General features: G+C 47.9%; 1 protein-coding gene across 6 annotated transcripts in view; it reads left to right on the top strand.

The window, feature by feature from the left end:
* Positions 1-12601, top strand: part of CTNND2 (catenin delta 2) — a 1915824-nt gene that overhangs the window by 672231 nt on the left and 1230992 nt on the right. For 5 of the 6 annotated variants that reach the window (XM_063922708.1, XM_063922704.1, XM_063922705.1 and 2 more), the window contains exon 5: positions 3243-3359. The exons of the other annotated variant lie outside the window; for it this stretch is intronic. In XM_063922708.1, the coding sequence (XP_063778778.1) occupies positions 3243-3359 (117 nt within the window). The remainder of the gene's footprint in view (positions 1-3242; positions 3360-12601) is intronic. 6 annotated transcript variants of the gene reach the window in all.

Raw genomic sequence — 12601 nt, 5'->3', positions numbered from 1 at the left:
CAGGTGCTTGACACGTCGATGAGGATGTCCACACTTCGACATGATAGCCTCTTGTCTCAACAAGAAGCTCAAGCGGTATTGTTCCAGGTCGAGAGACCCACAGGCAGTGGCGGTGGACGCTCTGACGACTCCATGGGTCTATCAGATGGTGTACATGTTTCCTCCACTTCCTCTGATCCCAAGAATTCTGAAAATAATAAAAAGGGAAAAGGTTCAAGCAATTTTCATTGCTCCGGACTGGCCAAGAGGGCCTGGTACGCGGATCTCCTGGAGATGCTCCTCAAAGATCTTTGGCCTCTACCTCTTCTCGAGGATCTTCTGCAACAGGGCCCATTCGTCTATGAGTACTTACCACGGCTACGTTTGACGGCATGGAAGTTGAACGGCTGATTCTAGCCAGAAGAGGTATCCCTAACAAAGTTATCCCGGCTGATCCAAGCCAGGAGGTCTCTTGGTGTGAGGGCAGTAAATATTCTGTTGTGGAATTTCACCTGGGACGTTTCCTGCTTTTTCTGCAGGCAAGTGTGGATGTGGGCCTACGTCGGAGCTCCATAAAAGTCCAAATTTCGGCCTTGTCCAATTGGCTCCTCTCCCTGAGATCCAGACCTTTTTGAAAGGTGTTGTGCGCATCCAACCTCCCTTTGTGCCTCCCACGGCACCTTGGGATCTCAATTTGGCGCTGCAATTTCTTCAATCAGACTGGTTTGAACCGTTACAGGAGGCTGATGTAAAGTACCTTACATGGAAGACCGTCACACTGTTGGCCTTGGCTTCAGCAAGACGTGTGTCAGAGCTAATGGCGTTGTCTCACAAGAGTCCCTACTTAATTTTTCATGAGGACAGAGCTGAACTCAGAACTCGCCGGCAATTTCTTCCTAAGGAGGTGCCCGCGTTTCACATCAACCAACCTATTGTGGTTCCGGCTGTTATGGACACCTCTGCTACTTCAAAGTCTTTGGATGTTGTGAGTGCTTAGAAGGTGTATGTAAAGAGAACAGCTCGTCACAGGAAATCCGACTCGCTGTTCGTTCTATATGATCCCAATAAGATTGGGTGTCCTGCTTCCTCTGTTTGTGTGTGCTGGTTCTGAATGTCAACACTATCTTTATCTATCCTTCTCTCAAAGTATGTCCGTCTTCTCGGGCACAGTTTACTAGACTGAGTCTGGTAGGAGGGGCGTAGAGGGAGGAGCCAGCCCACAGTATCAAATTCTTAAAGTGCACATGGCTCCTAGTGGACCCGTCTATACTCGATGGTACTAAATGGAACCCCAGTATCCTCTACGGACTATATCAGTAGGTAATTAAAAGCCTATTTTTTTTCACCTACAAGAGTTACTGCAAGTAATCCTGCTTATCACCGTCATCAGCATGAATATTTGAACAAGCCTCATGTACACCTACTAACAGGGGGTGTAGCAGCAGTCACATATTTCCTTCACCTTCCTGTTTATAATTATAGATAAACTCTGTACGTATCATTGTCCAAATCTCATACTTGTATGCACCAAATTTTTAAACATGTGCAGAGCAAAAGTGCACAAAATATGCTCCGTAACCTTCTGTATATGGAGGCCAATCCCGGGATCGGCGGGATCCCGGGATTTGGGCCCAAAAATGCCGGGATTTGAATCCCGGGATTGGAGCCTCCAATCCCGGGATTCAAGGGATTACAGTGCGCATGTGCGGGAGGGTTGGAAGCGGCGCGGGAGGGCGGGTGGGTGTAAGTAATAACACTTACTATCAGGCGGCAGCCAGCCATGGACATGCTGAACGCAGCGGCAATTCAAATGAAGCGCCGGCCGCCAGAGCTGGCGGACCGGCAGCCAATCAAGGAAGCTGCCGCAGCAGTGGCAGCCAATCAGGAGCGACTGCTGCGGCAGCTTCCCTGATTGGCTGCCGGTCCGCCAGCTCTGGTTGGCTGGCGGCCGGCGCTTCATTTGAAATGCCGCCGCGTTCAGTGTGTCCATGGCGGCCATAAGTGTTATTACACCCTCCCTCCCGCGCCGCTACCAACCCTCCCGCACCACTACCTACACCCACCCTCCCGCACCGCTACCTACCCCCATAGGTGTACGCAGACACTGACAGGCGAGTGCCGCTCCGGACTTCCCCCCCCCCCCTCCACGGCACGGCAATATAGTGTTCTCTCACCTCCCCTGCCCTGTCCCGGAGCGGCACCCGCCTGTCAGTGTCTGCGCACACCTATGCCTACCCCCTCCCTACCTCCCGCACCGCTACCTACACCCTCCCTCCAGCGCTGCTCCCTACATCTTTCACTGGTCCCTACTGCAATCCCAGGAATCCCGGGATTGACTGTTTTTCAATCCCGAATCCCGGGATTGAATAAACGGCCCGGGATTGGCCTCCCTACTTCTGTACCTTCAAATCTACATCAGGATGAATGTTTATACCCACAGCATTTACATGATAACAGTTGCATAAATACTGTTGTTCTTACAATTGTTGCTGCTTTGGATGCTACTGAATCAAGGCCCTCATTCCGAGTTGTTCGCTCGCAAGCGGATTTTAGCAGATTTGCTCATGCTAAGCCGCCGCCTACTGGGAGTGAATCTTAGCATCTTAAAAATGCGAACGATGTATTCGCAATATTGCGATTACACACCTCGTAGCAGTTTCTGAGTAGCTCCAGACTTACTCGGCATCTGCGATCACTTCAGTGCTTGTCGTCCCTGGTTTGACGTCACAAACACACCCAGCGTTCGCCCAGACACTCCTCCGTTTCTCCGGCCACTCCTGCGTTTTTTCCGGAAACGGTAGCGTTTTTTCACACACGCCCATAAAACGGCCTGTTTCCGCCCAGTAACACCCATTTCCTGTCAATCACATTACGATCGCCAGAACGATGAAAATGCCGTGAGTAAAATTCCTAAGTGCATAGCAAATTTACTTGGCGCAGTCGCAGTGCGGACATTGCGCATGCACATTAAGCGGAAAATCGCTGCGATGCGAAGATTTTTACCGAGCGAACAACTCGGAATGAGGGCCCATGTGCCACGTAGTCTCATTCACCGTCACTGCCACCACCAGCAGGAGCGGAAGGAGACAGTAGCAATAAACTATTCTGAATACACCTAACAAGACATTTTTCTCTTTCACCAATGATACCCTCACTTTTCTCAAAATAGCATTAATATAGACAAAAAAATTTAAGCTGTTCTGTGCAATTGAGAGACTATATTATAAGTGAAATTAAGTGATTGTTACATTCTTATTTTACAGATGGTCAGAAAGATATAGAAGATGAACTGACAACTGGCTTAGAACTGGTTGATTCATGTATTAGATCCCTACAGGAGTCGGGCATACTTGAGCCACAAGACTTTTCATCCAGTGACAGTAAGTGTCAATTTTGAAGAACGTATCAATATAGATTTTATTAAGTGGGAAAAAAATGGTGTGTGTATTGTGACAAGAACACTGGGATAGTGTTTGAGGGCAGGTATGTTTGTCCCAGGTTCTTGTCTTACATGTATTAGAAAAATGAAAACTTCTAGGAATATGTTTTTGTTTTGTTTTGTTTTGTCAGAACCTTTTCAGTTTGTTGGAAAAGCTGGGTAAGGACCCTGAAAGAGAGATGGGGCAAGTTCCAGACATTGGGCCCAGTTCAGGTCTTTGGCCTCACAGAAGGCTAATCAGGCTTTCAGCTGTGTAAGAGTGTTATAGAGCTGCTGGCCTGATTAGGGTGTGCAGACTGCCTGGGAAGACTGCAGGATCTCTGTGAGAGAGACACGCTTCCTGATACAAGTGAGCTATACAGGGTACTGGAGAACTCTGTGTTTTGTTTAGTGATAGTTAGGAACATCTTGTGTTTAGTTAGTGCCGGACAGGCAAGGTAATTTCTTTTGCTGTTTGTTTTATTTTCTGTCTAATAAACAACTGGCTGGGGCCAGTTGTACCGGAAACTGGACTTGTGTGGTTCCTCAGCTGCTGCAGGCTGCCATTTATCCCAGGAAACGGCACCTTGTACCCTTACAGCGTTACAGTATATATATATATATATATATATATATATATATATAGCGTGGATATGCGGCGGCACTCAGACAGACTCGTCAATATGTTAAATCAGGTCATTTAATTAGACCATAGCAACCGACATGTTTCGGGGCAGATCCCCGTCCTCAGGGTCAGACAGCAAGTAAGAAATGCAATACAGACAACATACATATAAACCCAACCCAATAAACGTGAACATATTCACCTGTTCGTCGGCGCTCCCGCCCGCCACTCCGCTCGGCTGTGTACTGCGTCGCTGGATGCTGGCGTGTCAGGTGCGCCGGAAGAACAGGGTAGTAACCATGGGAACAGCTGTAGAGTCTAACAAGGCGCCGCTGCTGCAACCCAAGTGTCATCCTGTGTAATCCTAACATACAATACATAAAGTGAACACAATATTCAACAAACAATAATGTGGAATGCAAACATTAAAAAAACGGCACTTGGTAAGCACTTACTTACTCAGATAATAGAGCAGTAACTGAAAGTTAACCGGACTATTAATGATAGTATACCTAATTGGGCAATCTGTACATAATAGTAACTAATCCCTACATTTGGCACTGCGTCTTATCTAGAATGACATTGAAGGCATATATCTAGTACTGGAAATAGCTAGATGGATACTTATAATAATTCATTATTCTGAGGGCTGGTTTGTCATGGGAACTATAAATAGCTTTGTAGACTCATTTGTTCATTTAGACCTCTGGGGGCCAGTGTACCGAGGGAAAATATCCATCGGGTTTCCTTCTGTAGAAGTCGCTTGGCCCTATCACCACCCCTAGGCATAGCAGGTACATGGTCAATTAGAGTAGCTCTTATGCTAGACACCCCATGCTTGGCTAGTAGGCAGTGTCGTGCAAATGGCTGCTCACTAGTGCCCTTTTCATATGCTTTTTTGATGGCACTGCGATGCAGTGCCATCCTTTCTCTGAATTGGCGAATAGTTTTGCCCACGTAGGCAAGACCACATGGGCAGATCAAGATATACACCACATGTGTTGTCGTACATGTTAGTCTATGCATAATCCTTAATTTTTTGCCAGAGTGTGGATGATTGAACATGGTGCCAGACACCAGGGTGTTGCAAGTAGCTCACCCTAGGCATCTGTAGCATCCGTTCTTGGGTCTGAGGAAGTGCGCTGATTGTGTCTTAGTGTGAGTTGAAATGTCGAGTTTCATTACCATGTCACCTATATTATTGCTACGTTTAAAGCTGGGAAGTAGCCGTGTGTCAGATAAATCAGACAATGCCTTGTCCATTTGGATAATAGGCCACAATTGCTTGGCTCTTTTAACCACAGCCATAGAGGCTGTGGTAAATTTGTTAACCCATGGTAAACAATTCATGCTTCTTTCCTTAACTCTGAAGTTCAAGGTCTGCAACCTGGATAATTTTAAAACTTTACGTTTGGCTATATATATATATATATATATATATATATATATATCTCATGTGTGATTGACCTTTCACAATATTGCAGCTTGGAGTTGTGTTCTAGTGACAATCAGTGTACTGGGAGCATTGAGCCGTGTAATAGTCCTAACTCATTTATATCACAATATGCAGTGATATGGGGTGTGTATGACTGATGCTGTCACTTATGGGTGCAAGGTCAAGGGAGTAGGGCAATCATTGCCTCGACGACACCCCACCACTTGGGACATGTCTGGCAGCCCCGGCCCTATGAGCCCCTTCCAAAGACAGGATAGAAGTTTCTTATAAACTAGTAAATATTTTGTTTGTAGAACTTATAGAAGAGAAGGCAATTTAGTTTTGAGTGTGAGGAAAAATGTTAAAAAATGTACATTGTGGAGTGCATTTCTCAGCATTCAGTTCTTCATCATGGAATGCATGTTACCCGTTCATATCTTCTACATCAGGCATGTCTAAACTGCGGCCCTCCAGCTGTTGAGAAACTACACATCCCAGCATGCCCTAACACAGCTTTAGCATTCTCTGACAGCAAAACTGTGTCAGGGCATGCTGGGATATGTAGTTCCACAACAGCTGGAGGGCCGCAGTTTGGACATGCCTGTTCTACATATTTGGATAAACTGTGCATACGTAGACTTTTTAATGTTTTGGAAACATTTTTAGGTTTATGAACAGTATTTAAAATAATATACATATGTGGACTACAGAAATATTTTAATAAAGGCGTAAATGTGGGAGGAAACAGAGTCAACTGCCGCTAGACTCCTGCTCTGTAGGGGGCACCTCTCCTCCCGTTCCGTGTGTTCAGTGACACCAATCAATTGAGTTAATTGATAGCCACCGCTATGTCTTCCTCCCTGCACCTTACAATTCACACCCTCTTTATTATAGATACACATTTAACAAGTGTCATACGCAGGATTAGAACCCATGACCTGTTACACTGGAAGCAGACACCTTACTAATGAAGCTATTTGCTCCTGTATAGGAAACATGAGAATTCATATAGTTGGAATTCTCATACTTCCTATACAGGAGCAAATAGCTTTATCAGTAAGGTGTCTGCCTTCAGTGTAACAGGTCATGGGTTTTAATCCTGGGTATGACTGCTAAGAAATGTGTAATTTGAAATAAAAGACAATGAAATGTAGATATAATAAGATTTTACTCACCGGTAAATCTATTTCTCGTAGTCCGTAGTGGATGCTGGGACTCCGTAAGGACCATGGGGAATAGCGGCTCCGCAGGAGACTGGGCACAACTAAGAAAGCTTTAGGATTACCTGGTGTGCACTGGCTCCTCCCACTATGACCCTCCTTCAGACCTCAGTTAGGATACTGTGCCCGGAAGAGCTGACACAATAAGGAAGGATTTTGAATCCCGGGTAAGACTCAAACCAGCCACACCAATCACACCGTATAACTCGTGATATTATACCCAGTTAACAGTATGAAACATAACAGAGCCTCTCAACAGATGGCTCAACAATAACCCTTTAGTTAACAATAACTATATACAAGTATTGCAGACAGTCCGCACTTGGGACGGGCGCCCAGCATCCACTACGGACTACGAGAAATAGATTTACCGGTGAGTAAAATCTTATTATCTCTGACGTCCTAAGTGGATGCTGGGACTCCGTAAGGACCATGGGGATTATACCAAAGCTCCCAAACGGGCGGGAGAGCGCGGATGACTCTGCAGCACCGAATGAGAGAACTCAAGGTCCTCCTCAGCCAGGGTATCCAATTTTGTAGAATTTTGCAAACGTGTTTGCCCCGACCAAGTAGCAGCTCGGCAAAGTTGTAAAGCCGAAACCCCTCGGGCAGCCGCCCAAGAAGAGCCCACTTTCCTCGTGGAATGGGCTTTTACAGATTTAGGCTGCGGCAGGCCAGCCGCAGAATGCGCAAGCTGAATTGTGCTACAAATCCAGCGAGCAATAGTCTGCTTCGAAGCAGGAGCACCCAGCTTGTTGGGTGCATACAGGATAAATAGCGAGTCAGTCTTCCTGACTCCAGCCGTCCTGGAAACATAAATTTTCAAGGCCCTGACTACGTCCAGTAACTTGGAGTCCTCCAAGTCCCTAGTAGCCGCAGGCACAACGATAGGTCGGTTCAAGTGAAAAGCTGATACCACCTTAGGGAGAAACTGGGGACGAGTCCTCAATTCTGCCCTATCCATATGGAAAATCAAATAGGGGCTTTTATATGACATAGCCGCCAATTCTGACACTCGCCTAGCCGAAGCCAAGGCCAAAAGCATTACCACTTTCCACGTGAGATATTTTAAATCCACGGTTTTAAGTGGCTCAAACCAATGTGACTTTGGGAAACCCAACACCACGTTGAGGTCCCACGATGCCACTGGAGGCACAAAAGGAGGCTGAATATGCAGCACTCCCTTAACAAATGTCTGAACTTCAGGCAGTGAAGCCAGTTCTTTTTGGAAGAAAATCGACAGACCCGAAATCTGGACCTTAATGGAACCCAGTTTTAGGCCCATAGTCACCCCTGACTGTAGGAAGTGCAGAAATCGACCCAGCTGAAATTCCTCCGTTGGGGCCTTCCTGGCCTCACATCACGCAACATATTTCCGCCATATGCAGTGATAATGTTGTGCGGTTACATCTTTTCTAGCTTTAATGAGCGTAGGAATGACTTCCTCCGGAATACCCTTTTCCATTAGGATCTGGTGTCCAACCGCCATGCCGTCAAACGCAGCCGCGGTAAGTCTTGGAACAGACAGGGCCCCTGCTGTAGCAGGTCCTGTCTGAGCGGCAGAGGCCATGGGTCCTCTGAGATCAATTCTTGAAGTTCCGGGTACCAAGCTCTTATTGGCTAATCCGGAACCACGAGTATCGTTCTTACTCCTCTCCTTCTTATTATTCTCAGTACCTTGGGTATGAGAGGCAGAGGAGGGAACACATACACCGTCTGGTACACCCACGGTGTTACCAGAGCGTCCACAGCTATCGCCTGAGGGTCCCTTGACCTGGCGCAATATCTTTTTTAGCTTTTTGTTGAGGCGGGACGCCATCATGTCCACCTGTGGCCTTTCCCAATGGTGTACAATCATTTGGAAGACTTCTGGATGAAGTCCCCACTCTCCCGGGTGGAGGTCGTGTCTGCTGAGAAAATCTGCTTCCCAGTTGTCCACTCCGGGAATGAACACTGCTGACAGTGCTAACACATGATTTTCCGCCCATCGGAGAATCCTTGTGGCTTCTGCCATCGCCATCCTGCTTCTTGTGCCGCCCTGTTGGTTTACATGGGTGACCGCCGTGATGTTGTCTGACTGAATCAGTACCGGCTGGTTTTGAAGCAGGGGTCTTGCTTGACTTAGGGCATTGTAAATGGCCCTCAGTTCCAGAATGTTTATGTGTAGGGAAATCTCCTGATTTGACCATAGTCCCTGGAAGTTTTTTCCCTGTGTGACTGCCCCCCAGCCTCGAAGGCTGGCATCCGTGGTCACCAGAACCCAGTCCTGTATGCCGAATCTGCGGCCCTCTCGAAGATGAGCACCCTGCAGTCACCACGGCAGAGATAACCCTGTCTCCAAGGACCAGGGTATCAGCCGACGCATCTGAAGATGCGATCCGGTTCACTTGTCCAACAGGTCCCACTGAAAAGCTCTTGCATGAAACCTGCCGAATGGCATTGCTTCGTAGGAAGCTACCATTTTTCCCAGGATTCGCGTGCAGTGATGCACCGACACCTGTTCTGGTTTCAGGAGGCCTCTGACTAGAGATGACAGCTCCTCGGTTTTCTCCTCCGGGAGAAAAACTTTTTTCTGGTCTGTGTCCAGAACCATCCCCAGGAACAGTAGACGTGTCGTAGGAACCAGCTGTGCTGTTGTAGCACTTCCCGAGATAGTGCTACCCCGACCAATAACTGCTCCTTGGACCTCGCCTTTATCAGGAGATTGTCCAAGTACGGGATAATTAAAAACTCCCTTTTTTTCGAAGAGTATCATCATTTCGGCCATTACCTTGGTAAATTCTCTCGGTGCCGTGGACAGACCGAACGGCAACGCCTGGAATTGGTAATGACAAACCTGTACCACAAAACTGAGGTACTCCTGGTGAGGATGGTAAATGGGGACATGCAGGTAAGCATCCTTGATGTCCAGAGATACCATGTAATCTCCCTCGTCCAGGCTCACAATAACCGCCCTGAGCGATTTCATTTTTAACTTGAACCTTCGTATATAAGTGTTCAAGGATTTCAATTTTAGAATGGGTTTCACCGAACCGTCTGGTTTCGGTACCACAACATTGTGGAATAGTAACCCCGGCCTTGTTGAAGGAGGGGTACCTTGATTTTCACCTGCAGGAAGTACAGCCTGCTGATTTGAGGTAACGGCGAGAGGGAGTCGCCTCGAACTCCAGCTTGTATCCCTGTGATACTACATGCAGAACCCAGGGATCACCTGTGAGCGAGCCCACTGGACGCTGAAGTTCTCGAGACGCGCCCCCACCGCACCTGGCTACACCTGTGGAGCCCCCGCGTCATGCGGTGGACTCAGAGGAAGCGGGGGAAGAATTTTGATCCTGGGAACTGGCTGACTGGTGCAGCTTATTCCCTCTTCCCTTGTCTCTGTGCAGAAAGGAAGCGCCTTTGACCCGCTTGCTTTTCTGAAGCCGAAAGGACTGTACCTGATAATACAGTGCTTTCTTAGGCTGTGAGGAAACCTGAGGTAAAAAAATTTCTTCACAGCTGTTGCTGTGGATACGAGGTCCCAGAGACCATCCCCAAACAAATCCTCACCCTTATAAGGCAGAATCTCTATGTGCCTTTTAAAGTCAGCATCACCTGTCCAGTGCCGGGTCTCTAATACCCTCCTGGCAGAATGGACATTGCATTAATTCTGGATGCCAGCCGGCAAAATATCCCTCTGTGCATCCCTCATATATAAGACGACGTCTTTAATATGCTCTTATGTTAGCAAAATAGTATCCCTGTCTGACAGGGTCACGGACCACGCTGCAGCAGCACTATCCATGCTGAGGCAATTGCAGGTCTCAGTCTAGTACCTGAGTGTGTAAATACAGACTTCAGGATAGCCTCCTGCTTTTTATCAACAGGTACCTTCAAAGTGGCCGTATCCTAAGACGGCAGTGCCACCTTTTTTGACAAACGTGTGAGCGCCTTATCCACCCTAGGGGATATCTCCCAGCGTAACCTATCCTCTGGCGGGAAAGGGTACGCCATCAGTAACTTTGTAGAAATTACCAGTTTCTTATCGGGGGAACCCACACTTTTTCACACACTTCATTCACTCATCTGATGGGGGAACAAAACACTGGCTGCTTTTTCTCCCCAAACATAATACCCTTTTTTAGTGGTAATTGGGTTAATGTCAGAAATGTGTAACACATTTTTTATTGCCGGGATCATGCAACGGATGTTCCTAGTGGATTGTGTATATGTCTCAACCTTGTCGACACTGGAGTCAGACTCCGTGTCGACATCTGTGTCTGCCATCTGAGGGAGCGGGCTGAGAAGCCGGCTGTCCCACAGCTGTTACGTCATCCAGCCTTTTATGTAAGGAGTTGACACTGTCGGTTAATACCTTCCACCTATCCATCCACTCTGGTGTCGGCCCCCAGGGGGCGACATCACATTTATCGGCATCTGCTCCGCCTCCACATAACCCTCCTCATCAAACATGTCGACACAGCCGTACCGACACACCGCACACACACAGGGAATGCTCTGACTGAGGACAGGACCCCATAAAGCCCTTTGGGGAGACAGAGAGAGAGTATGCCAGCACACACCAGAGCGCTATATAATGTAGGGATTAACAATATAACTGAGTGAATTTCCCCCAATAGCTGCTTGTATACACAATATTGCGCCTAAATTTAGTGCCCCCCTCTCTTTTTAACCCTTTGAGCCTGAAAACTACAGGGGAGAGCCTGGGGAGCTGTCTTCCAGCTGCACTGTGAAGAGAAAATGGCGCCAGTGTGCTGAGGGAGATAGCCCCGCCCCTTTTTCGGCTGACTTTTCTCTCGCTTTTTTATGGATTCTGGCAGGGGTATTTATCACATATATAGCCTCTGGGACTATATATTGTGATTATTTTGCCAGGCAAGGTGTTTATATTGCTGCTCAGGGCGCCCCCCCCCAGCGCCCTGCACCCATCAGTGACCGGAGTGTGAGGTGTGCATGAGGAGCAATGGCGCACAGCTGCAGTGCTGTGCGCTACCTTGTTGAAGACAGGAGTCTTCTGCCGCCGATTTTCCGGATCACTTCTTGCTTCTGGCTCTGTAAGGGGGCCGGCGGCGCGGCTCCGGGACCGAACATCAATGGCCGGTTCCATGCGGTCGATCCCTCTGGAGCTAATGGTGTCCAGTAGCCTAAGAAGCCCAAGCTACCACCAGTTAGGTAGGTTCGCTTCTTCTCCCCTTAGTCCCTCGCTGCAGTGAGTCTGTTGCCAGCAGATCTCACTGTAAAACAAAAAACCTAATATACTTTCTCTCTAGGAGCTCAGGAGAGCCCCTAGTGTGCATCCAGCTTTGCCGGGCACAAGATTCTAACTGAGGTCTGGAGGAGGGTCATAGTGGGAGGAGCCAGTGCACACCAGGTAGTCCTAAAGCTTTCTTAGTTGTGCCCAGTCTCCTGCGGAGCCGCTATTCCCCATGGTCCTTACGGAGTCCCAGCATCCACTTAGGACGTCAGAGAAATATACCTTATTTTCAGAACACTCCATGTAATATATATATACTGTATATATCTTGCCGTCGGGCAACTGGGACGAACTTACGCCACTGTAGAGGCATCAGTGATTCTTATGCTTACTGAAATGTTGCTTCCATTCTGTGTGTGCAGTAATCCAAAGCCAAAAGACCAACGTTGCTGTGGGCAACAATTTACAGCTGTTTTTTTTTCAAAGTGAAGTGTTTGCTTGTTGAGTGCTCACTGCAGAGAAAACAACATATGAATGACTGACAAAAAAACTATGTCACTTGCATCATTGATCCCTTTAACAATCACTACTGGCAGTGGCGGTTCTTGCCACGGGCAAGCGGTACTTTTGCCCGGGGCGCCGCCTTCCGGTGGGCGCCGGCGCCATCCGGAGGGCGCCGCACCAGGGCAAGATCCGCCACTGTGCCCCCCGCAGTGCCCTGCTGTGCCCC

Source organism: Pseudophryne corroboree, chromosome 5 (assembly GCF_028390025.1).
Source record: "Pseudophryne corroboree isolate aPseCor3 chromosome 5, aPseCor3.hap2, whole genome shotgun sequence".
Classification (NCBI taxonomy): domain Eukaryota; kingdom Metazoa; phylum Chordata; class Amphibia; order Anura; family Myobatrachidae; genus Pseudophryne; species Pseudophryne corroboree.
The sequence above is the reverse complement of the archived record's forward strand: the minus strand, read 5'-3'. Positions and strand labels throughout refer to the sequence as shown.